The sequence below is a fragment of the Pygoscelis adeliae genome, unplaced genomic scaffold (genome assembly GCF_000699105.1).
Source record: "Pygoscelis adeliae isolate BGI_AS28 unplaced genomic scaffold, ASM69910v1 Scaffold248, whole genome shotgun sequence".
Lineage (NCBI taxonomy): Eukaryota > Metazoa > Chordata > Aves > Sphenisciformes > Spheniscidae > Pygoscelis > Pygoscelis adeliae.
The window spans coordinates 964283-988229 of NW_008825302.1; the positions used below are offsets into that span (position 1 = coordinate 964283).

Consider the following 23947-nt stretch of genomic DNA (forward strand, 5'->3'; position numbering starts at 1 on the left):
CTAAAGTGAAGCCATGGGATCTTTCCTGAACCCAAAGCAGGTACGTTCAGTAAGCTCTCTGGTGTGATGCTGCTCCCCGAAGTTTTCTGATAGCAGTGTGATTAGACCTGAATTAATTTTGCAAAAGAGTAGCTTGCAAACGGTTGTGTGAACCCACGGGCTGATTTCCTTTCCATTGTTTGGATGTATTTTTATCCGTTGTTTTGATTTATTTCTTCAACTGCCGCTTGGTTCACAAAAATGACTGCAGACCCCCAAAGCGGACTGGATTGCAGCGTTGACGGTGTTTGTAAAGGAAGTTACTTTGCTGTTCACTGTCCTCCTTTTAGCGTGAGGAAGTACAAAAAGTGTTGTGCAGCTGAGGTGCTTCTGTTCTGGTTTGGGTGATGCTGACAAGCCACTGGACATAGCATCCCCTGCCACTGGCACAGCTGGATCCAGAAGTGATCTCATGGTTTAAGTTTCCAATCTCATGCCCTGGTTAGTAAAAACCAAATGGCTGTGGTGAAGCATAGGCTGAAGTTTCCTTATATAAGCTGCAAGTTTCCCATTTAGCTACAAATAGTCCACAATCCAAAGTAAAATAGAATATCAGTGCTGCTTTCAGCCCTCTCCACGCTTGGAGCTGGTCCCTGGCCACTGGCATGACACTGAGGGGATGACGTGCGACTCATCAGGTGGATCACAGCCTTTTTCCCCTCTTCCACTCAGCAGTATTTCCTTAGGCCCTAGCTCCTCCTGCTGCCTCGACGTTGTCTCAGTCGAAGGAAAACTGAGGTAGGAGTCAAGGCTCTAAAGTCTTGGAGTTGCAGAAAGTCTTTTTTTCCCCTATCTGGCACTGGGGCATTATTTAGTTCTCTGAAAGATTACTTATGTAGCAGCCAGCACTAGTGATAGCAGGACTTCCTGAAATGAGTGTCATTTAAATGCAAAAATTAGTGATACTCTCTTATGTGAAAATAAGCCATATTTTTAAAAACTCTGTTAGAATAGCTATTGTCCCAGCAACTGGGCTAAAAACAGCTACATCTAATGGACCTAAAGTACTCCATTTAAAATCACTCCTGCAGGGAGCAAATTCATCCTTGAAGTAACTGTGTCAAAGTAAATTGAGTTACACCAAGCGTGTTCCCATCTATGTTCCTGCAAAAGCAATTCTGTGCGGTTGGGGTTGGGATGGCGTTCTGTTACGTGCAGTACCTATAGTAATTAGGCCAGTAGTCATTAGCGCCGCTTGTACGGCTGCCATCAGATTGACAGTGCTTTGCTTCAATCACTCTTTTGGGGTTTGTTTTTCTTTTTTTTCCTCTGATGGCTCGAGCATTCGGCTTCTGTTCGCACGCGGGTGAGCTGGGCAGTGCTTGCTGGGGGGAGCGCTGCATGTGCAAACCCTCTATTTGGGGGTCACTCCTGTGTAAAAACATATTTTGGTATTTATGTTTGTGGCAGAATCCCTTTCAGAAGGGGCTTTCTTGCTTTCTCCTGCTCTTGGGGCAGCCCATTTCAGTCTGGCCTCTCTGCTTCCTCTGTCCCCTGCAGCAGCAGGCTCTGTCCCTGCCTGCCCCAGTGTCACCAGTGCTGATGCTGGAGAATTGGTCCCTGCTGGCTCTGGGGCTTTCTTAGATCTCTGGCAGAGGCTTTTCCTCCTCACCGCATGCCTTTCTGCAGCTCTCTTGGTTCATCACAGCTCTTGGAGTGCTGTTTGTATGAGGGAGACCAGCTGCGGTGCAGGACGAGCTATCTCCTGGCCCAGCCCCACGGCACGGCACTTCAGCTGCCCCCATCTTGCAGCCGGTCCTCCCGCCTTGCTTTCTGACAGCTTCTGGCCCCAGCAGCGAGTGCATACGTTTCCCTGAGAGATAAAGCCATCCTGAAACGTGTTAAGCGATTGGGATGACGAAAGCGTCTTCAATACACGTCCGAGGAGATCTCCTTGATGTCACTGGCACGGAGTCACTGGGCAGTTCAGGCTGGACGGCACATCTGAGGTCTCCAGCCCCATCTCTGGCTCCAAGCAGGGTCAGCCGTGAGACTGGGAAGGTTGCTCAGGGCTTTTTGCAGCCAGGTCTTGAGAACATCCACTTGTAGGCAAACAGAGAACAGCAGTGCCTCCTGCCTCTGGGCTTTACGTTGTTTTGGAAGGCACATAGGACGTAGAAATGGTGTACAAAGCCCTAGGTACAGGCTCAGTTCCTTGGGGAGTGCTCGCTGGTACCCAAGGTGGGTATCTTACAGATAACTGGGTTCCTGGGCTTCTCAGAAGGGCCCTCCAGTGCTGCCCCTGCATCTCTGATGCACAGCGGTAAATCCGTTTGTGTAGACAGCCAGGTTCCTCTTGAAAATCTGGGGCTGGGGTTTCTTTCTACGTCTTTCTTGGCTCTCTTTATCACCTGCCTTCATATCTGGTTTCCTCCTCCTGCTTTCAAGGCCCATGAGGAAGAGGTGAGGAAGAAGTTCCGGCCCATAGAGCAGCTGAAGGAGGAGTTTGAAAAGCTGAATGTGAAGATGGAAACAGATTATGAAATTATGGTTAAATTAATCAGCAAATTCAACAGCTCTGCCTCCACGCTGGATGAAAAAGTAGCGGCGCTTTATGATCTTGAATATTATGTTCACCAGGTAACAAAAATGCATTAGTAACTACCATGTAAAATCCAGGGGATACGGTGTCATAAACATGGGTTTATTTTTCTTATTGGTATCAGGTAATACAAATTGCTGAATTATCATAATCCTGGGACAATAACAGACAGCAGAGGGCTACTGCAGGCTTATTTTATATGCAAGTTTGGATAAATCATCGCTCGTACCAGTAGTGAACAGGGTTAGTGTTGCCTGATTTGTTGTCTGTTCTCAGGCTTTTTTTCTTGCCCTCTCTTTTTCTTCTTCTATATGCTAAATATCATGAAATGGAAAATGGGGTTTTATCTGCCATTTTGGGGTAAGTATAGTGATGGCTGCTAAAAAAAGAATTATTTTCTCGCTTCTTCCATGGAAAGCATCTGTTGTTGCAGGTAGGTCCCCTTACAGCAGTTCACAGAGAATGTCTTTGTACCAGGGAAGACAGCAGCCACCCAAAACCCTGTATTTTGTTTTGGCGTGAGTAAGAAATGGCATGTAGAGCCTCTCTCTCAGCTGGGCCAGTGGCAGAAATGACTGAAGAGGCTCAGGCAAATGGCAAGTTGCTGAGCATCAGCTGAGCCGTGCTAATTGGCTCTGTGTGAGTTGAGTATATTTCCTGAAATCTCGCTTCCTCCGGTTTATGCTCACACTTTTTCCTCTGATCTCTCTTGCTCTGCTTCAGCTCGCACAGTTTTACCTCCCATTGGTTGCAGGCTCCGGGCACGCCGCTCTCCTCCCTTGTGCTCGGTGCCTTCCCACGCTGCAGCGGCTTGGGTTGGGTGTCCGGGCATCGAGGCTGTGTTCTGCCTCGTGGGAAAGGGCTGGGCTTCTCCCTCCCCAGGGACTGGGAGAGTCTGGAGCAGACTGGGAGAGTCTGCTTCCAGTGTTGCTCTCAGTGACTTCATCTTTTCAGAGGGTGGCTGGGACAACTCTTGGGAGATGCCAGTGCAAGACCTTTCACTGGAATGGCACTTCTTAAAACCAAACGTGGCATTTTGGGGAAAATAGCTGAAGGAATGAGCTGCTGAGAGATGGAGTCCATGCACCAGCTAATAGAAGTGTTATTTCCAGGGCTCTTTGTCTTGAATTTCCACGCTAAATCTCTGTCACATGCATGCAGAGGCTTCCTTGCCATTTGTTCTCAATGCTTTTGTTTCACTGATGGCATCTGTCTGACTCGGAGAATAAGTGTGAACAATGGGCGCCCAAAGAGCTTTGTATTTATACTCAGGGCTAATTCTGTCTGGTTAAGGGTGCCAGAGCATCAGGCCAGGCATGCTGAACAGCAACCCCCAAACACCCTGGGATGCTTTGATTTCCAGAATAACAGTCTGGACTATTCCAGCATAAAATCCTGCCTGCTTGCAGCACGGGATGGGGCAAACAATTTCAGAAAGGCGAGAGGAGCAGGGAAGCGGTCCCCGCTCCCTGTGCGGGGCCTGGAGCATCAAAGGGAACCACATCCAGCGTCAAAAGGGTCAGAAGGGGGGAAATGGCAGGGAGGCTGGCAGGGAGCACAGAGGACTCCTTTGTGCATCGATCACAACGTTGCTCTGTGCCTGCGCTGTCGGGGCAGATGGCTGGGCAGCACCTTCTCATCAGGCAGGAAGCTGATAAGAAATATGACTTGTCTCTAAGCCAGCGTGGCTTTTCCTCCTCTTTCTTCTTCCAGCCAGTTGAATGCGTCCAGAGCATTATCTCTGCTTGGTACTGACTTTAGCAGCACTGGCTTAATGTAATTACTGAATAGCAGCCAAATACGCTTGTGCTGCACGACCCTGGAAGGGCTGAACTTGTCAGGAGTCCTCTGCGGCGAGTCACGGCTGTGCCGCTGGAGGACAGAGATCCTTGCAGGTGTGGGTGGCCCAGGGCAGCACGCACCTACGCATGGGACCGGTGACGGCTCCACTGCTCCCTTTTCCCCTGGCCTCCGTCTGAATGGTAATGCGCCATGGCTTTTGCTAATCCTTCAGCTCCCGGCTGCCTTGCTGTTGCCTCCGGGGCACAAAATACCCTGTTGAGTGGAAAATGCTGTGCCCTGCAGGGTTTGCAAGCAAAGAATGCTCTCCACTCCGTGGCGTGGTCACGGGCATCCCGGAGCGCTGGGACGTGAAGCAGCACGTGCCTCCGAGCTAGCTGCAATGGAGTGGAGGGGAAGCTGTGGCCGGTGCCGAGCCGGGGGAGAGATGCTCTCTCCTGCTCTTGAAGAGTCAGCCCAAGGGCTCTGTGTTTGCTCAGCTTTTGGTTGCCAGCTCTGGTTTGCTTCTCATCAGTCAGGATTCAACTTGGCATGTTTGGGAGCCCATCTTGGAGAAAGAGCAGGAAGGTTTGGCTTGCTAGGTTATCTGTAACGCATAAAAACCGAATGCAAATGTGAAGAGGCCAGAGCATAACTCATTTATAAACAGAATTCACGGTGCTTGCACAGCAGTGTGCAGAGCCAAGACTCGTTCTCATGCGTTGCAGGCTCTTTCTCTCAATTATTTACTCTCCTTATCTTCCTCTCTCCCCTCCTCTGACATGCTACACCATTTCTCACTGCTAATTTCCTCTTCATTGCATACGGTTGACATGCTGCTTCTTCCTCGCTCTCATTTTCTAACATTTTCTCTCTCCCCTCCCCGTTTTCTTTCTCCGATCTGAAGCGGCTCCTTGAATAACTGCTGTCTTATTTGCTCTTCTCCCATCCCTCTCCTCTCCCACCTTGCCTGTGTACTTTACTCAAGAGGTCTTTTGATCTTTGGCTTTCTTCTGTGCTGATTTCAGTGGACTGAAGCAAGGCACGAGCTGCTGCCTCACAGCAGCCTCTGCTCCCCAGAGAGGTTAATACTTTCACATTGTTGGGTTTGGGGGTTTTGTTGGTTTTACAACGGTGAGTGAGGGAATGAACTCTCACAACAGACGCCACTCAAAAAAAATAAATACATCTTCAAAATAAGCTTTACAGCACAATTTATATTCTGCAGTTGAGGTGTCTCACTGGCGCTGGGGCTGGCCTGAAGGACTCCAGTGCTGATGAGCATACAGGGACGATTGGTTTTACCATGACTGATGCTGGATGCAAACTTCTGCCTGTCTATGCATTCCCTCTTGAGCAGAAGTCAACGTCCAATTCCAGCATTAAAACAGCCTCAGAGTTTTTACAGAGGCTGAGCAATAAAAGCACCCACTGGTAGCTGAAATTGGGTTGCTGCATAGATTTCTTTGTAGACAAAGATGGGTCTGCAGAAAAGAGGTCTGGCAGGTCCAGTTTATAGGGACAGTTAAAAGAATAGGATCTGAAAGGATACAAAAGCTGCTGCAAATCCCGAATCAGCCCCAGCAGACCTGCAGGGATCGTCTTTCTGTCACCGGTTTTGCAGAGGGGACAGCAAGTGGTGGGTATTGTCCTGCTGGGGAGAAGAGACGAGCTGTAGCTCCCCAGGTCCTGCTTTGGTAAAGACGTACCCGTAGGACATAAAGCTAAGTAGCTTCTTCATTCTCTTGGGTACCTAAAATATCCATCTTATGGCCAATTTTGGTGCGGGTACATGGTTGAGATAAATATAACACTAAGCATGAAGTCACTGTTGACTAAAAGAGCGTTCAAGCTGGAGCGCGGTGCCCGAGACCGACATACTCTTCACGCCTTGCGGTGTTTGTCCTCTCCCACCCCATCAGTGGGGTCTGCTCGCTGAAGCTGGGGAGGTCAGTTTGCCCGGCTGATAACTCATTTTTATGTTCTATTTCCATCCGCCAACATATGCTGTTGTCTCCCTGTCTTTCAGGGAGGAGAAATGTTGAAATTTTAAAACCGATTTTTTTTGCACATGCAATTCTGAGCGTTCGTCAGATTCCCTTTTAAATTGAAAAAAAAAAAAATCCTTGAAAACCAAAATGCATCGATTTGACTTTGAACCAAATTTTGTACTTGAAGCACTTTGTGCTGTTTCTCTAAATTTTGTTTGCGAGCCACTCGGAGCCCTTTTCTAATCTCCTCTCCAAGAACAGATGCCCACTGTGATTTGTGCCTGGTTAGCCCCAAGTCTGGTTAAAGTCAAAGACTGGTGAATCCCCACCAATGTTTAAACTTTTCCCTACTGGCAGTTAGTCCAATATCGTCTGCTTTAGAAAAATCATTGCTCAGGCTGCCCCAGGGGGAAGCTCCTGGCTGACCCTTCCAAGCAGGGACTGGCTTTTTCTTTTCACGTCCGCATGAAGTTGTTGACGGTACTCATGAAAAACGCCCAGAACCGCCCATGCTCTTCGCTGCGAGCAGAGGTGGTGCTGCCCGTGTGCTGCTGCTGCTGACAGGCTCTTAAACATCCCTAACTCCTGGTGCTACAATTAGAGCATCAATTAATTAATTGCATTTGCAAAACATACAATTCCCTGGGTTCCTAGTAATGGCCTGCTCAGGTGAGAGAGCAAAGAACTGGGTTTTTTTCACATCATGCGATGTACCAAATTTTTGACATCACCTGAATTACTAAAATACGTGTCAAGAATAGTTTTGATAGTTAATCAAGGTATTGGAGTTACCAGTGATGCCTTCTGCATGTGATAATAGCCACCTGTCAGTAGACTGGGCTTCTGCAACCATGACATCCACTGCTCACAGACAGTGTTGTACGAAATTTGAGCCACAGTCGTTCCCTCTTAATTTTTAATTGCTTTTAAAACTCAGCGCTGGTTAGACTGGGAGGGAAGAGATGCTGTGCTTTCTGAAGCAAGGCGTTCTCCAAGAGTTGCTGAGTGGGACCTGGCTGGGGGTTTCATACTGATGGGGACCTGCTCTCTCCCAGGTGGACAATGCTAAGGACTTCCTCTCCATGGGTGGACTCCAGCTTGTGATCGACGGGCTGAACAGCACCGAGGCCGTGCTGAAGGAGCATGCTGCCTTCGTCCTGGGAGCCGCGCTGTCCAGGTGAGCTCTCTCCCACCCAGCCTGGGAGGGTGAAAACCTCGAGAGACCAGACAGGCTTCTCTTCAGCTCTCTTAATTTATTTCTAATAGCAGGAGCTGAAAGCTTCTCTCATCCTGCGATACATCAAATTGCCTTCTCCCCTGCCTAGCCCTTTCCTTGCAGCACCACTTTCCCTGGTCGTCTTGTCAGTGTGTCCTCACCCTGCTCGTTAGACTTAGCCAGAAGTAATTTGGTGTGGAATCTGTGATTGTTTCTTGATTTCCCTGGGCTCCTTGTTTTTACAAAGTCTGAGGGGTATAATTCTGCCTCCCCTCCTCTCCCCTTGGCAGCCCTCTCAGGGGGGAGATCTTGAGGATGGTGTGGTTATGAGTGCCCCGGGGAGCACCTTTCTCCCTCCTGCTCCTTGCTCCCAGGCTGCTTTAGGATAGTGAGATGCTGATTTCAGAAATGTAGCAACTCTTGTGGTCTTTGGAGGGGGTTTTTAGCCCCATGGACACGTGCTTCTGACCCACAGGCATAACCAAAGGGGTGTCGATTAGACATGGGGTTAGGAATGGGGTCAGCAGGCTGAATCAAGAAGAGACTGGTCTGAAGGATGTTTGTGGTTCATTGGAAGGTGGCTGTTGCCTGAAGGAGCCCAGTTGGCCTCGTGCTAGGGCGTAACGTGTAGTGCTATAGGTGGTACCATGTGGGCCCTTTTTGGTGGCCCTTTTTGTTTTACGGGTTTTGGGGCTTTAGGGTGTGTGTGATGCGCATTCACGTGTGCAGAGATTTCAGAAATGCATTGGATGGACCCAAACTTCAAGGTCAGAAGTGCAGAGTGAAGATTGAAAGTCAGGACCATTATATCTGCATATTTCTATGCCTCAAAGCGTGGTCACCTTCTCCACCATTATAAGTTATTTATCACTTAGTCTAATATATAGTCTACAAATCTGCATTTCTTTTGCAGTCTTGTATGTGATGCAGTTGGTCCTCAGCATGTGCGAAGCAAATAGGGCCTCATGGACAGCAGCAGGTACCCAGATTTACACCAGGAAAGGATCTAGCTATATTTTGAAACGGAGTTTGACTTACTGATCACGAGAAGATGTGCTCTTTCACATCAGAAGCACAGACCCGCTCTTCATATTCTGGCATATCTTAATGTTTGCGGCAATATTGTAATTGTTTCCTTAGGTTCTTTCATATCATGTAGACTCTTAATGATATGTTTCATAAAGAGAAAAATCACGTAGAGGCTCTGGAAATATTTGCAGATAACTTGCAAAATGACAAGGGCTATTAAATCACTTCTTTCCTGATTTAGCTAATGTGACATGATCAAAACTCAAAAAATCCATTGTCTCATGATATGGGCGTGTAGCAGTGGCCACGAAACTAACGGTTTTATATAGTATTCCTCAATTAATTGCAAATGCCTTTCTTTGGACAGAAACAATCTCTTTTCTAATACGACAGCATTAAAATACTGATTTGGAAACTTTTAGACCTTTTTTTCTTTAAAGGACATGCTGACAGATGGTAATTTTGAGTGGTTTGGATGGTGTATTGTCTGAGAGCTCAGTTCCAAAATGTGAGGAATATTATGCCTGGGTTTTGCTTTTTTTCTCCTTGCTGTGCTTAAGCTTTCTCAATAGACACCTACATGCCAACTCATCTGCTTTGTGCTATCTGCTTAATTTGTTTGCTCATACATCTTCTCGGCTTACTCTGTGCTCCCTTTAAACTGCCGCGGGCATTCCAAGTACTTCATGCTAAGCATTTTCTGATGTCTTGTGTTTTTCTGAGGGGTTGCTGTTTATTTCCTTCACTCATGGTTGTTCCTAGGGGGCCTCAGGTGGTAGGACTTTCCAGTAAATCCCCAGAGGTGCCACAGCTCACTGGGCTGTAGGGGCACGATCTGATCCGTCCTCGTGTGCCCGGGGCTGGTATCACATCCTACGCTGGATGCTAAGCCGTGCCTGGGTAAGAGGCCGTGGTCTGCCGCTCACCAAATGGGCCTGTGGCCACCTCCCAGGTCTCTTCAGCCGGGTTGGCTCCGGCGAGCAGTTTCAAGCCACGCAAACCTTCCCAGAGGAAAATCATGGCGTGATCATAGCAGCTCCTCAACCCAGCCTGGGAGGTCATTAACTCCTGGCGCAGCTGAATCTGGAAGAGGGACTTTGTGGTGTTGTCTGTAGGCAAGTTGTTTTATGCAGGAGAAAACCACTGGACACTGAGCAGTCTCAGATGTGCTTGGGTCAGATCCAGAACTTTTTGACACTTAAAAATAGCCAACTCTTCTCCAGATGTGCTTCGTCTTTAATTCTGATAAGGTAGTGAAGCAGGTGAGGGATGGAGCAACCAGCTGCATTGCCCAAGTCTTGCCTGCATGCAGTCCAGCTGGGACCTGGCTCAGAGGTCTGGCTGTGCTGAAAACCGCCTTGGGATAAAAGGGTTTTCAAGTGGATCAGCATCTTGAGCCAACGGGCCAGGTGGCTGGCCAAGACGTTGGATCAACAAAGGCGGTAGGAGGAGAAAGAGGAGGAGGAGAAGGTACAGCAGGGGCAGTTCAGGATTTCTCCCTCCTGATATTGTTCCTATTTATTTGGCTTAAACTGGACTTGAAAAGCAGCCTTAGCTCAGGCGAGTTTGGTCCTCAAAGCAAAGGGTCCCAGGGTCTAGTTGCCTGGGTGCTGCCTGGACGGATGCTGTCTTCCCGGCATCCATCTGCCTCTATCTGTGAGCCTCTGCCATGGAAGAGAGTGATCTGGTATGGAGGAAATCAAGATTTTATCTCTTTTTTCTCTTATATGTCCTTCATTTTAGGCATTTGGGGTTTAATCGCTGAGTCTGTGACCAAATCAAACATCATTCCATCTGGTAGGGTTTTCTGAGCGGTGCCCTTATTGCAACTCTGCAACCTCATCACAGTCTTACTGTTTTTAAACCTTTAACAAAATGTTTTCCATTCAGCAGTTTGCAAAAGTAAACTTCATTTGAACAATCCTCAAGTGCTCTGATTGCAAATAAAAGTTAAATGCACTAACAAAAATAATTGCTAGGCATGTGGGATTGTACATTTAGGTATCCATAATTCACTAACAGTATATGCCAATACACAACATTATCTGGATTTTCAGTGATTGCATTAGCATAAAGGCATGTTAGCATTTATCCGGTGGTACTAACATTTAAATATATATAAGTATGAAATATTAAGATACAGCATTTTACAGGCAAGTAAAACTACTGTCTGTAAAATGTTCTTGCATATTTTTGAAGGTACACTCTAGTATCTTTGGATGACAATCAGCATTCGCGCCATTGGGTCCAAACATTGCAAAAATGTCAATGTTTTATGCAAAGAGGAGCTATATTAAGCTAAAAAAGATTGCTGATGAGAGAAGTGTCTTCTGATGTCCTCTAAGCTATTTACAGGCAGCATCTTCCTTTGTTCGTAGCGCAGCCAGGCCTCTGCGCAATTTGTATCTAGATGTTTCACAAGACTGGAAATGTTAGCCAAAAAGGATTATGCTTGTGATTAAAGCCTCAATTTTTAAAAACTTTACCTCCAGGAAACGTTTTTCCACACCAATAATTTGAACATTTTAATATTTTGTAATAAAAGGATTTTTGTAATCCGTTTAGAAGGGGAATAATAATTTATGTCGAATGCATTCTTGAAGCTTTATCCCAAATGCTCCCCGTACGCTTAGGGGTGAATTAGAGGCGAGGACAGAGAGAAGCTAAACCGTGGGACCTTCAAGGCAAAGAGAAGCAGTTTGCATTTCGTGGGGAGAGGGCAGAAAGTGCAAAAAAGTGAGATTTTGGCATGGATGAAGTGGGGAGCCAGGAGGAAAGTTGCTTGTGCAGCTGCATTGAGAGATTTGTGGTGTTTTGGCCAGTCTTTTAAAAACCCAAGTGCTGTTCAAACTGAGTAGCTAGGGACAGGATCTCAAAACGATGGTCCAAGGTTGTGTTTGCTGTATGTCCTAGCAGGACGCAGGGCAGTCCCCAGCACAGCCTCTTCCAACAAGCCCAGCGCTACTAGGATCTCGCTGTCCCCTCCTTTGGCCCTGAGGGATAAAACAAATGTTACAGGACTTGGTAAAGACTTGGGAGGAAACTCATCACAGGTAATAACTTGCGCATCATCTAGTAGCAGCACTCAAGAGGTTCCTAGAGGTGGCTTGCATCAGGGTGTTCCTTGTCTTAACCATTTCCCACGAGATTAAATCCCTTAAACTGTGATAGTGTGCATCACGCACATCCTGATTACCATTATTTATGGGGGAATGCTGTCTCCCCGTCCCTGATCTATCCATCAGTATTTTGGTGGTGTCTGTTCTAGGGTGCACGACTCCCATGTTTTGCCAGAGAAACACCAGCTTCTTCAGGATGTCTTTGTCAAGAGGAAAAAGCTTCCACCAGATTTAACGATTTTGAATTAAGTCCAGCTTTGCAGTGAAAGTGGTTGACGCTCACTGCTGTTAAATAACATTAAGGCCCAAGCGATAAACCCAGGAAAAGTAAAATTAAAGACCTTGCTTCGATGCTGTCTTGTAAGGACATAAGGATTTCTGAGCAGAGAAATAAATCTAGTTAGCTTAACAAGCACTGTCCCTACCCATTTATTTCAAATCCATCTTCATGTTCGTCCCTTCCTCCTCCAACTTCTCCTTTTTACATCCTACAGTCTTTGCCCATCTCTTTATCCATTTTCACTGTTTTTTTCCAGTGGCCCTGTTTGCCAATGCCGTGTGTTTGCCACCTCCCAGACGCAGTAATTCTAGCTCGACTCCCTGCCTGCTTGTAATTTCTTACTTTTGTAGATTGTGTCTCCTATTCTTATTTGAACTCCTGACTTGTGTGGAGTTATCAGCCTCACCGCACTTAATTTTGAATTAATTTGATTGGGTCACCTCAATTTTTTTCTGTAACGATAATGAACTCAACCTATTTAGCCTTTCCCCATTATGAATAACCTTAACAAAAACTGCAGTGCGGTATAAAACTGTGTTTCATCATTATGGTTAATTACACAGAAGAATAAATCCCTAAACATTTTTCAGCGTCTGAAATCTAACAAGAAAGTGTTATTAACAATTAAATAGTAAACTGCCGTCCTTGTGCTCTCAGGAGGATGGGGAGAGCAGACCCCGTGAGAAAAATCTAGAATCCAAGGTTTGCTCCTGTTTTTATTTTCATAAATGCTTTGGTAATTTAAATGTTGGGGAGATGCCAGTGTCTGGAAGCCAGCAGGGTGCAGCAGCGCAGGGTCGGGTGCTCATCCCATGCCAGGTATGTTTTACCAACTGCTGGAGAGTTGACAAGGTGGGATGGACATCTTAGCCTAACCCTGTGGGTCTGGTTTTAGGCTGAGGATGTTGTCACTTCTGTAAAATGTGGGAATTCTGGAGTGAGTTACCCCATCCAGGGGGTCTGGGTAGGGCTGGTGGTGCGAGAGAGGAAGACAAAGAGGTTAAGCAGTGAGGATGCAGATTACTGAAATTGGGGTGTTTGGCCTCGCATCACACTTCAGCAGTGAGCAAACCTGCACAGTTCCCCCCCCAGCACTGAGTACCGCTGCATTTTATCAGTCATGATGGGGCTCAGCCTTGACGATGCAGGTGGTCTCTTCCTCACGTGTCCTTCACATGGAGGTGAGCGCTCCCAGAGCCATGCAGGGTCTTGCCAGTCTCCTGCTGCTCACTGTTTAAGACCTGTGTGAGGTGGCCTGCCCTGAAAACACAGCCCCGCAGGGGAGCTGGTGCTGCCCGGGGACGTGGCAGGGGTTGGGAGCGCTGGGAAGCTGCTCCGGCGGTGCTCAGCAGCGCCCTTTCTTTAGCAGGGAGGTTGGTGACACAACCTGCAGGAAGAACTCATCGCAGCCAGGTCATGCATTATATAAAACATGTTGTTTCTCTCTCTTCTCATTTAGTAAATGCTCTCTGCTAAAGCATTTCAGTTATTGTGGTGGTTTCCATTTAAAATACACATTCAGACTGGTTACCTAATCACTTTCTGCAAAAAAAACCAGCCCAAACTTGCTGTTTCTCAGTGTGGATCTGGTTTCATCGCTGGACGCAACATGTATTCCTCTGTCTCTTCAGCCACTATTTATTCATCATCCATGTTCTCTGTTTATCCTTTTTACTACAGCCTGTGCACTCGGCTAATGGCTTCACAAGCTTCAAAGATTTTCCTACCTAACACCTACATTATTTTCCTGACCTGCTGTGACTTTCCCATGTCGCATGTTCTCTGCATTCCCTCTAAGTAATAGGTGCAAAATGCTCCACAAAGAAGGGGCATCTGCGTCTACTCTTTAATCACGGCGTATGGGGAGGCTGTAGCAGCCCGTTGTTAACGTGTTTCAGAAAGGGAGGTTAAAAAAGTGCATTGAATAGAACAAAGCAGCGAAGAATGGGAGGAAGACGAACAATGAGAGCAGGAAATGCAGGATCCAGCCTCAATTACGTACCTGCTCCCAGCAGGGTTTGGGGTGGACAGAACTGACCCAGCGATTACGATTACAGCTATTGTCTGAGCTTGTATAGGAGGATCCAGATCCCATCTCTTCCTTTGTAGGTCCTGCTGTGTGCACCCTCCTACCCCTTCCCTGATTGCGGCTTTTGTTGGATTTAATTGCTGGCAGGCTGTACACAGCAAGCATGCAAAGGCAGATCCAGCCAGGTTTGCGGCGTGAATGGTAGTGGCAGAATCGGGCTTTCGGAGGGGTCTTGGGGGGCTGCCCTTAGCTCTCGTGGGGTGTCTTTTGGATTTTCCCACATTTACTCACCGGCCCTCTGTTGCTCCCCTGTTCTTCCCCTTGTGCTGAGGAGAGGAAGGCAGAGCAGCTGGACCCAGAGCTTGCATAGGAGGCAAAATAACACAAGCCAACAGCTGCAGGCTTTCACGGCATCTAGGACCTGTCCTTGCCTGTCCTGATTGAAGAGGGATCAAGTCCCAGTACGTGACCTTGTTCCCAGGTTGGCATCTTCCAGCCTACCTGTTCTCCCAATACACTGCTTTGATGAGTTTTTCCTCATCTGTCTATTCGTGTGCTTTAAGATTCACTGAAACAGTTGATTATTCATCCATGAAGGCTGTTCCTCAGGTCTTCCACCGGATTGCTGCCAACCTCAGCCCCTTCAAGGCTCTCGGAGTGTTTGAACGGGGTGACGTTCTGCGGAGAGAGAAAACAACAGCTTTCTGGAAATTATCTTTTTCTGAAGAAACTCATCGTCACTGTTGACTACTTGCTCTTCCCTCGGGTGCTGACATTCTGTGTCTTCTTGCGAGCTGGATTTTGATCTCTCTTTATTTCAGATGATCCTATTTCTGCTTAAAAGGAGATGTCCATCAGAGGCCCTTGGAGCTGCCTGGCCTGTTTTGGAAGGGGATGACTTATTGGCTTGGCTGTCTGAGAAGCCGTGCAGACCTCTGAGCCCTGCTGGTCAGGGCAGCAGTCAGTGGTCACGAGACATCTATGGGGAGCTGGACCAGTGGGCAGCCCCCTCCCCACAGAGTGGCTTTGGGGGCTATTGCAGCCGCTTCCCACCGAGTCTTAGCCCCTTGACACCACTGCATGAGACCTGAATAGATTTGAAAACTAATTTGCTGCTCGGAGCATCAATAGATGTACGTCACTTGTCCTTTCTGCTGCATTTAATGAGTTTCCAAGGTACTGCAGCCAGTTCCAGAAGGCAACCATCAAAGGATTGCGTCTTCGCTTCCATCAGAAGTGTCTAGCTGTCCCTCCAGTGCACTTCAGTTCTCACAGATTCTCTCTGTTTTTGTCTCTTATGAATTTAACGTGGAGTGCATCGTATGATTTCTTGCAATGAACCTTTCCAGACTGTCTCTTTTTTTTTTTTTTTTTTTTTTAAATACCCTGAAAGTAGGGGATGGGAAAGAGAAAGGACTCTTCCAGAAGTCAGATGGTGTTAGCTGGAGCCCAGGTGATATGTGGGTCATGGTAAATGTTCTGTCATGCTGCTTCTCTCCACGTTCATGACTCTCTCAGTTATTCTCTCCTGTTGCCCAGCCGTACCTGTTCCCTTCTGTTAATCATCCTGGAGCTCGCCTGTGCTTTGAGCATCCCTGCCTGTGTCAGTCTCGGCTACCACCCAAGTGGGACTGTGTCTTTGCGTGGGTGAGGAGTGAGTGAATGTGTTGGTGCTGCTGGAGCAACAGTCGGGAGACGATGGGCACAGCCCCATGGTGGCTGTTTCGAGGGACAGGTCGTTAATCCTTAGCTCCATCTGCCAAGATCAATAATTAGGGCTGTTGCTTTGTATAAACCACCAGATCAACATGGGAATTGCCTTATTAAAGTGGACATGCAGGCCTGGCTGGTCGGAAAGCCCCTGTGCCTAGGTTCTACGGAGGTAGAAACAAAAAACCCGGTGTGGTAACGGTACGGTAACATGCAAAGGAGGTTTCCCTAAGCCTTAAGCAGCTAAAACCTGCCATATGTGATGAACCACAAGGGTTCTTGGTTTTTTCTATCTATTTCTATCAGTGCAATGGAGGGGGTTGAAAAGGGTTTTCTGGATTCTGGTCCATGCCTGGTGCAGCAGGGTGTCTGCTGCCGGAATCCCTTTGGTCGGCGGCTGCACACATGAGCGTTTCTGATCAACCTCTGCATGTTCCTCACCTCCCTTTGGAAGCAGATTGTGTTACATTTCCATACATACTCTGGCATAAAAGCCCATAATTACGATTTTAGCATGTTTGCATGTCTTGCAATGAGCAGGAATTCACCTGAATTGTTTTCCAAATCAATACCCCACTGCTTTTACTTAACAAGATCTTTTTCCAAGCTGAGAATGGTAAGGACTCTGAAATTTTCTTTTTAAAAAATGCATTTTCTTCTCGGGCACTTCATATTGAAATCTGTCTTAATTTCAGTTCAGCTAGTGTGTGAAAACACATGGTGAGGCATTATTAGTCCCTGAAGGAATAAAGACAGATGGAGCCCAAAATGGAATTGGCTTTATGATTAACTGAAACCTTCAAGAGTGGAATGGAGTCAGGGCTTGGTCCTACCCCGTCAGTGTTTGGAGATCAGTTTGGCCAGTGAGAATCTCCACGAGTGCAGGCTGAGGAGCTCAGCGGGAGAAATACAGATGTCACTTGGTAGAGTCAGCCCTGGGTTGTCCCCTTCCAGGTGGGACCTGTTGTTGGAGGAGGGCACGGGGAGGACTGGCTGGTGGAGCGGTGAAAGCGGTGTGTGGGTCGGGGTGACGGGGAGGGGATCGAAGGGCGTATTGGGGTCCTTGGCGTGTGATGACATGCTTTAGTAATGAGCTGCTATTTCTGGCCTCGAGCTTCCCACAGCTGTGCACGATGGCTCTTGTGTGACTGCTGTGATGGAGAGCAGAGCTGGAAGGGGGTATATTTTGAGGCATGTTCCAAGAAACTTGGGAACAGGAATGTGGAGGGGGGGGGGCAGTGAGTTTAGGCACTGCTCTGAGCTCCTGCTCCCCATGCGACCTGAGCAATTCCCTTGGGGGCTGGGGTTTCGCATCCCTGCGAGATGTGGAGGGTGGACCTGCCCCTCAAAAGGGAGTAGTGGAGAAATACCAGGTGGTGTTATCTGCGCTGGCTTTGACGTTAGTGGGTGTTTCTGGAGTCTGTAGCCAAAGACCTTTAAAGCATTTCTAACATACCTGCTGGAAAGGAGAAAGAAAAGATGTTGCAGAAAGGAGATCTCTCCATCGTGTTTGGGAGCAAGTCCTCCTTGTGCAAGCTGGCCTTACAGCTCAGACCATGACCACGCTTGCATAGGCAGCAAGTTCTGAGCAGCTACAAAGTTGGGGAGAAGAGGCAAGTGAAGGCAGAGGTGCTTTGCAAAGGCAGAACCAGATCCATTATGGAGTTATGTCAGTGTGAAGAGAGGGTACAAAGGGGATGGTTAAGTGCAATGGTGGCAGCCCCAGGAGATGGCCCAATTTCCCACCTCACGGCTCAGTGCTCACAGCTGATCTTCCCTCTGTGCACAGGATTGCGCTGGCATGGGGCACGCTTGCCGAAGAGAGGACTGTGGATGCCTCCACCTTAGCTAGCTGGATGAGGCAGAGGGGCCTAAAACAATTTAAAGGAGGATTTGGTGTAGAAAGTTGATGTTGCCTATGGAAATCATGGTTTAAGGTACACAAACTGGCCGAGGGGCCTGTGCCTGTGAGCGTGCTTGGCAGGTCTGTACTCTCTGCACCCTTGCCATACCCTGAGAGCAGGGGTACGTTGAACCCGTTTTCCTGGGGCAAAATGGATGAGAAGCAGCATCCATGGGTGCACATCAGCTGGGAAGAAGGTACAGAGGGACACATCTCTTAGGTCCAGCCAGGACAGTCTTTTCACAGGTGCCAGCACCCCTTCCTGCAGTGCGGTAGCAGCACCTCCGAGTTAAGAACGTGACTCGGACCTTGCTAATTGTCCTAACGAGCGGGAGGGCTGCTGCAAATGAGCTGATACTGCAGATCAATGGGGAGCTGAGCAAACACGAGAAGCATTGTGCCCAGCACCTCACAAAACATCCATTGTTCACTTATTCTGACAAGTGCAATTTGGTTTTTATTATCCCTGATACCCCCTAGCAGGGCAGCAAATTTGCCAAGGTGTATTTTGTAAAGGGAGGAAGGCTCCGTAGTGTGAGCTCTTTCTGCAGGACCTGGCCAGGAATTCTTAGAGAAATACTATAAGGCTGCTGTGGATTTTCTTTTCGTTCCCTGGGGACACTGGGGATTGCAGATCAGTGGATTGTGGATTAGTGGATCAGGAATTAGAAATGCATTTTTCATTCTTATGTTACACACTAATGAACTGACAAATTTAATTTCTTTAAATCCAGCTACTTCAGCTAGAATAAGTGAAGTCATCTTCTGTCTCTTTTGGTAACTCGGGAAAGGCTGAATCGCAATCTCTCTGGGCGTCACATCATCCTAATTCAGTTCTTTGTCTTTAGCATGTGGCTGTTATGAAAGTACAGTCTATTTACAAGACAGAGCTCGCCATCTGTGAGTGGTCACTGAGCAGTGCGGTGGCGTGCTCATCGGAGCACTGCGGGTAGCGCTGTGGAGGGGGCTGCAGCTCTCTGCCGGCCATGTATTGCCTTGTCAGTACAAGGGGGTGAACTCAACCCCGGGGGGCAGGGGTTGCACGGGGCTGATGGCTCCAGTTTCGGTGCCTGAGTCTCCTGGTAGGGACTCAGGTGTCCCTACCAGTTGCTACTGGGCAGACACCCTTTTAAAACCCAGTGCTGCGGCTCTGCTGAGCGTCTCCGGGACACAGCATGGCATGTTTGCTCAGCTCCAGGTGTGAGATGCTCATACATCTAATATGTTTTTCTTGCCCTTGGGCTTGTTTCTGTGAATGAAGCCAAGGTCTTCCTCCCTCTTCTAGATCCCTCTGTGGGGAGGGTCCCTGTGCCTTGGGCAGCCCTCTGTGCTGCAACAGGATGGGATTTGGGAAACGCTGGTGCTGGTGGATGCGCAGGCTGCAGCGGGCTCCACGTGCCTCTCCTTTAGCTGCAGTGTTCTTCAGGTCTTGCAGTATGTGCCTCCCCACCCAAAACCTGTGCCAGGGATAACGCAGAGCAGAGAAAGGCATTTATGTCGTTAAAAGGCTAACGGACTGCGCTGTGGGACCCGATCTGCGGGGGGAAACCAGCTCCATCATTACCCAGTCACTCTTCAGAGCTTTAAATGAGAGCTAAACAAAACGGCCTTGGCTTTCTGGAGCAGGCTTTATTCATTCACTTTGTGATGCTGAAAGTGGGTCTGAAACGCGGCCGCCTCTCGACGTGAACTGCCGGCACCCCCGGCAGAGCCGTGTGCTGGTGCCTGCCAGGAGAGCCGCTCTCGTCTGCCAGGGCAGGCACAGCCCACGCCTTGCAGGAGGAGAGCACTGGGGCATCAGTTACTCCCCTTGACTGATGAACGGATTTTGGGCTTTGCCTACAATATCTTGATTAACAATTAACATGATGGAGCTGGAAAATACATCTCATTTCTCCACCTGAACTCGACAGGTGAGGATATATGTTTCCTGGTTGATTGCTGTGCCTTGTTATAGCCTATTTATGATTGATTGAAAAGCAGAGGCTTTGTATTAAGAGAGACCTTTAATCTCCTGGCAGAGCCGAGTGCGTTTCCCTTCAGGAAGTGTTCCTTCTCTTCTGCTTATCTCTAACCCCCACTTTAAACCTGAACCTGGCAGAGACCAGAAAGAAGGCAGGATCAAAGCAAAAATAATTGGGATCGCTGGCTTCTGTGGGCAGTCTGAACCCGTTATTCCTACTTACTAACTAGTTATTCCTAAATAACTCTTGCAAGAGACAATTCAGCAGTTGCAGCATCTTCTTGATGAAAAGCACTCAAATGTAATAACCATGGCAACAGTTGCTGAGGGCCGGCGCAATGAGGGATGGAGATGTGCTCTCTAAAGGACAACGGGCCCAACTTTACTAACAAATGACACTGTAATGCGCCAAGCAGATGATGTACGGCAAGCTCCGCATGCTGGCTGTTGTCCTGGTGGTGACCCAGACATAGGTACCGTGCTGGGGATGCAGGTTGCCCCAGTGCACCCAGTAATGAGCCACACTTCATTAACGGTGGGCATCTTCCCCTCTAGATGACAGGGGAGCTTGTAACCTGAAAGCCAGGGAAATTGTGGGGACACTTGATTGGGAGGGAGAGGCCAGGGAGGGAACGTCAAGAGGAGACACCACCTCTGATCCCAAAGTCACAGATGAGATTGACAGCGCCTGTGTGCGCGGTCAACAGATTTCCCAGGGTTTGGCTGCTCTAGGAAAGACCGCATCCTTCTGCTGTTGATTTTCACCCAGCCTGATTGGTGTCACAGACAGATATCAATAATAAATACTTGACACGTCTAATTTCAGAGCTGCTTCTTTGTAAGCCATCTTTAAGACATGTTTGAAGCTGTACAGGAGAGGTGCCAGAAGCCACATGGCGTTGCAGGTGGAGGAGTCGGTAAGAAATGGGGCATTTTGACTTGGAAGAGTTGGCTCTTGGTGCGTGGCAGGGGAGAGTGCAGGAAACAGCCGAGCCAGCGGCGCCTGGGCTGAGCGTGGAGAGAGTTTGCTGCGAGGGTCCTTCATCCCTGGCTCATGCTCTCCCCTTGCCTGGGGGTCTTCTGAGTGCTCGCTGTTAGGACAACCCTGGAAAGACCCCTCCAAATGCTCAGGTCTGAATCTCTAGTTGGGAGCACCTTAGGTTATGAGATCAAGGCCTCTCAGATAGCTTTGTGGGGATTGTGTTATTTTTATCAGGCAATATTCTCTCTCTCTTGTCTTATTTAATTGGACATCTTATAAGCCTGAAAAATGAGAGAAGGAAACTCTCTAATGTTCACCAGAAGAAAAGCAGAGCCTGCTGAAAGGCAGCATTTTTACAGATTTCCGAGAAGCAGGCAGTAAATACTCCACCTCTGCTTAATAATAATAATAATGGGCAGGCTAAGTATCTCTAAAAATATAAAATAACGTGGGCCTATTTGGAATAGTCAACATCCTTATCAGCCTGCTGCCATCTCTGCAAACAAGTTTCGCTAGAGATTCTGGGCATGATTTTCAATGGCTCTGAGCAGCTGTAGCTTCTTTGACTTCAGTGAAAAGTCTGAGTGCTTGGCACGGCGGCAAACCAAGCCTCTTCCTTTCTGCTTCAAATTGGGTCTTGATTCTAAGTGAGATGAATTTTCTCCTCCTGATAATTCTGTGCATCTGAAGTGATTACAGCTCCGCGTGAGTGCTCTTTTAGGAGATTTGAATGCAGCGTTTTCTTCCGTCTTAAAAAGGTTCCTTCAAGCCTTATGATTCTGGACAGGGGGGGGGAATGAATCCTGGTGGAAACCGTCACATCTTCCTATGCAGATTAGAAATTAAAACTTTTATTTTTATAAAACACATACGGGGGCTAAATCGGAAAACTTCTGTTCAGGCGAGTGGGTTTTGGCTGGTGGCAACGTGCTGCTAAATTCTTATCTGGCGATGGAGAGGCAGAGCCAGTGAGTGGTATTATTTGGAGTTCTTAGAGAGTGAGCTTTAATGTTTGCTTAACTCCACTAAAAATAGACGCCACCCTCTTTTCCTAATAGGCGGCATTTGTCACACTTGATTCATTTCCTCTCCCAAACTGAGTTCCTTCATGAATATTCATCTCTACTCCCCAGGAATCTGCCTGTCCTCAGAAGTTGTACTCACGGCGACCACGCCGTAACAATGCGAGTCAACCTTTCAAAGCTCACCAAATACCTGGCCCAATCCAGCAAAATGTTGTGATATCAACAGCTCTCGTTGATTTCTGCCTTCTCTGTGAGCCGTGATTGCTCGTTATCCCTCTCGATGAGACCCTTAACGAGTCTCCCGTTCCTGTTGTCATAGCAGCACCGCGTCGCCCGGTATGGCAAAGTCTCTGTCACTGTTAATTGTGAGATGGGAGGATCAGTTTGGCAGTTTTTCTAGTGGGGATTAGGCCAAAAGGTCCCTTCTGAACTGTGATGAATGCAGTTTCCTTCAGAAGATACTAAAACTTGGTAGTTACAGAAAATTTCTGAAGAGGGAAGCTTTACATAGCGAAGAGAGGGAGAGCAGTCCTTACAGAGCTCTTCCCATTCATGCTCAGCCACTGCTTAAAGCAGGAGAAAAACAACCAGAGATGCCAAAGGAGAATATAAAATGGGTGATTCGTGGTTAAGGAAGTCTGTCAGTATCTCAGGCCTTCTAACCTTGGAGGTCCAAAGCATGTCGAAGGTCCCTGCTACTGTCATGCTCCAAGTTGCTGTTGGAATGGGAGAAATCTGTTGCTGCCTGGTTGTTGAGGAAGCAAAGGGCTGACGTGATGCTGGAGGAACATGAGGCCAGCAACGCTGCTGGACCACGGACCCTGAAGCCCTTGGCGCAATGGGTGTATGAGGAGGTGTGTGTGGAAGGGCGTCTGTAGGATCTTGTGATAGGTGGCCGTGTGTTTCACTCAGCAGGGACCAAGGAGAAGAAGACTTGATGCATTGCTTTTCAGGGCACTGGTATGGGTGACGTGCCAATTTGCTGTGTGAAAGGGTGCTGGTGGTCACCCACACCTGCGTGGTGCCTTCCAGCACATCGGGCTGCAGGTCTGTTCCCTGACAGTCACTCCATCCTCACTCCGTTTGCACGCTGTGTCAACACCTTTCAACCTTGCTAACTGTTAAAGCAATTCAAGGACTAAAATCGGTAGTATCTCAGCAGGGTGTTGTCTGCTGGGCTTGTGAGGACCAGCCAGTGGGCGGACTTCTGTTGCCAGTGGGGTCTTTGGCATCAAGAAAGACCATGTTGATTTCCAGCAACGTGCTAGAAGAGTTTTTTAGGGGTTGCTCTGGTGTTGTGGATGAGAAATGTGCATAGCAGAAAGAATGATCTCATCACACCTTTCATCCTGCAAGTCCTAGAGCGGCTGCGTTGCCCTGTTGCAGTGAGACGTAGCCACGGTCGGTTGAAGAGGGCAAAGAGAGGCAGCAGCGTGCTGTTTGTGGCTGGACCTGAAGGAGTGATTTATCAGCGAGGATGCCATCGTTAACTGGTAGGACCTGTCCGAGACACCGGGTCAGCATCTCTGCTCTCGCACAGAATAGCGCCGCAGGGTCATTTGCCCAGAAGTGGTAAGGCCAAGTGGTTGTATGTCATCTCCAGGGATGACAGCTCATCTGCAGGCTCGCTGCTGGCTCAGCACAGAGGCAGGGAAGAAGGGCTGTCTGTAAACAATTTACTCTGTTTCCTGCATGCTGAGGGATGGGGATCAGCTGTGCTTGTTCCCAGAGATCTACTCTCTGAATACGCAGGGCAGATTTGTCCTCCGTGCCTGTCATTGGGTTTATTCCAAAACTCTGAAATGTAGCCAAAATAATCGGTGACCTAAACGTAGGCGTGAGTGGTGTTTTTATAGAATGAAAAAAGAAAAAAAAAAATCCTTACCCCCCTTGATCTCTCCCCCAAAATGAAAAACTCCACTGGCCAAGCCCTGCAAATGAGTGTTTGTTTTTTCATATGTGCAGTGAGGAGCGAGATTTCTAAAGGCTGGCTTTCAGTTTTACAGGCGTTTATTATAGGCATGAATAATTGCTGGCACTGTGCTACCACTGCTGTTGTTTGCTCTTACGGTTAGGCCAATTACATATGTAAGCCCCTGATTTACAAGCAAAAGCAGAACTAAAGTAACTTTGTGGCCTACATTTCAAGAACGAGTAATGTGTCCACAGTCAGCTGTAGGTCCCCGGATTTGTGCCGTGAAACACAGAGGTCCATTGCCATAAATATGTGGACCCAGATTGTCCAAGGCATTATGCGACACGTGCTGTCACAGCGCAGCGTGAAGGACATATACATGGATGAGCATTTGAGGACCGGGAACTTGCCCAGATTCATCCCAC

The 23947-nt window shown here is 48.0% G+C and overlaps 1 protein-coding gene across 1 annotated transcript in view; it reads left to right on the forward strand.

Annotated features, from left to right (window-relative positions):
* Positions 1-23947, forward strand: part of SIL1 (SIL1 nucleotide exchange factor) — a 79171-nt gene that overhangs the window by 35580 nt on the left and 19644 nt on the right. The window contains 2 exon segments of the mRNA XM_009330010.1: positions 2428-2619; positions 7407-7528. Of these exon segments, the coding sequence (XP_009328285.1) occupies positions 2428-2619; positions 7407-7528 (314 nt within the window).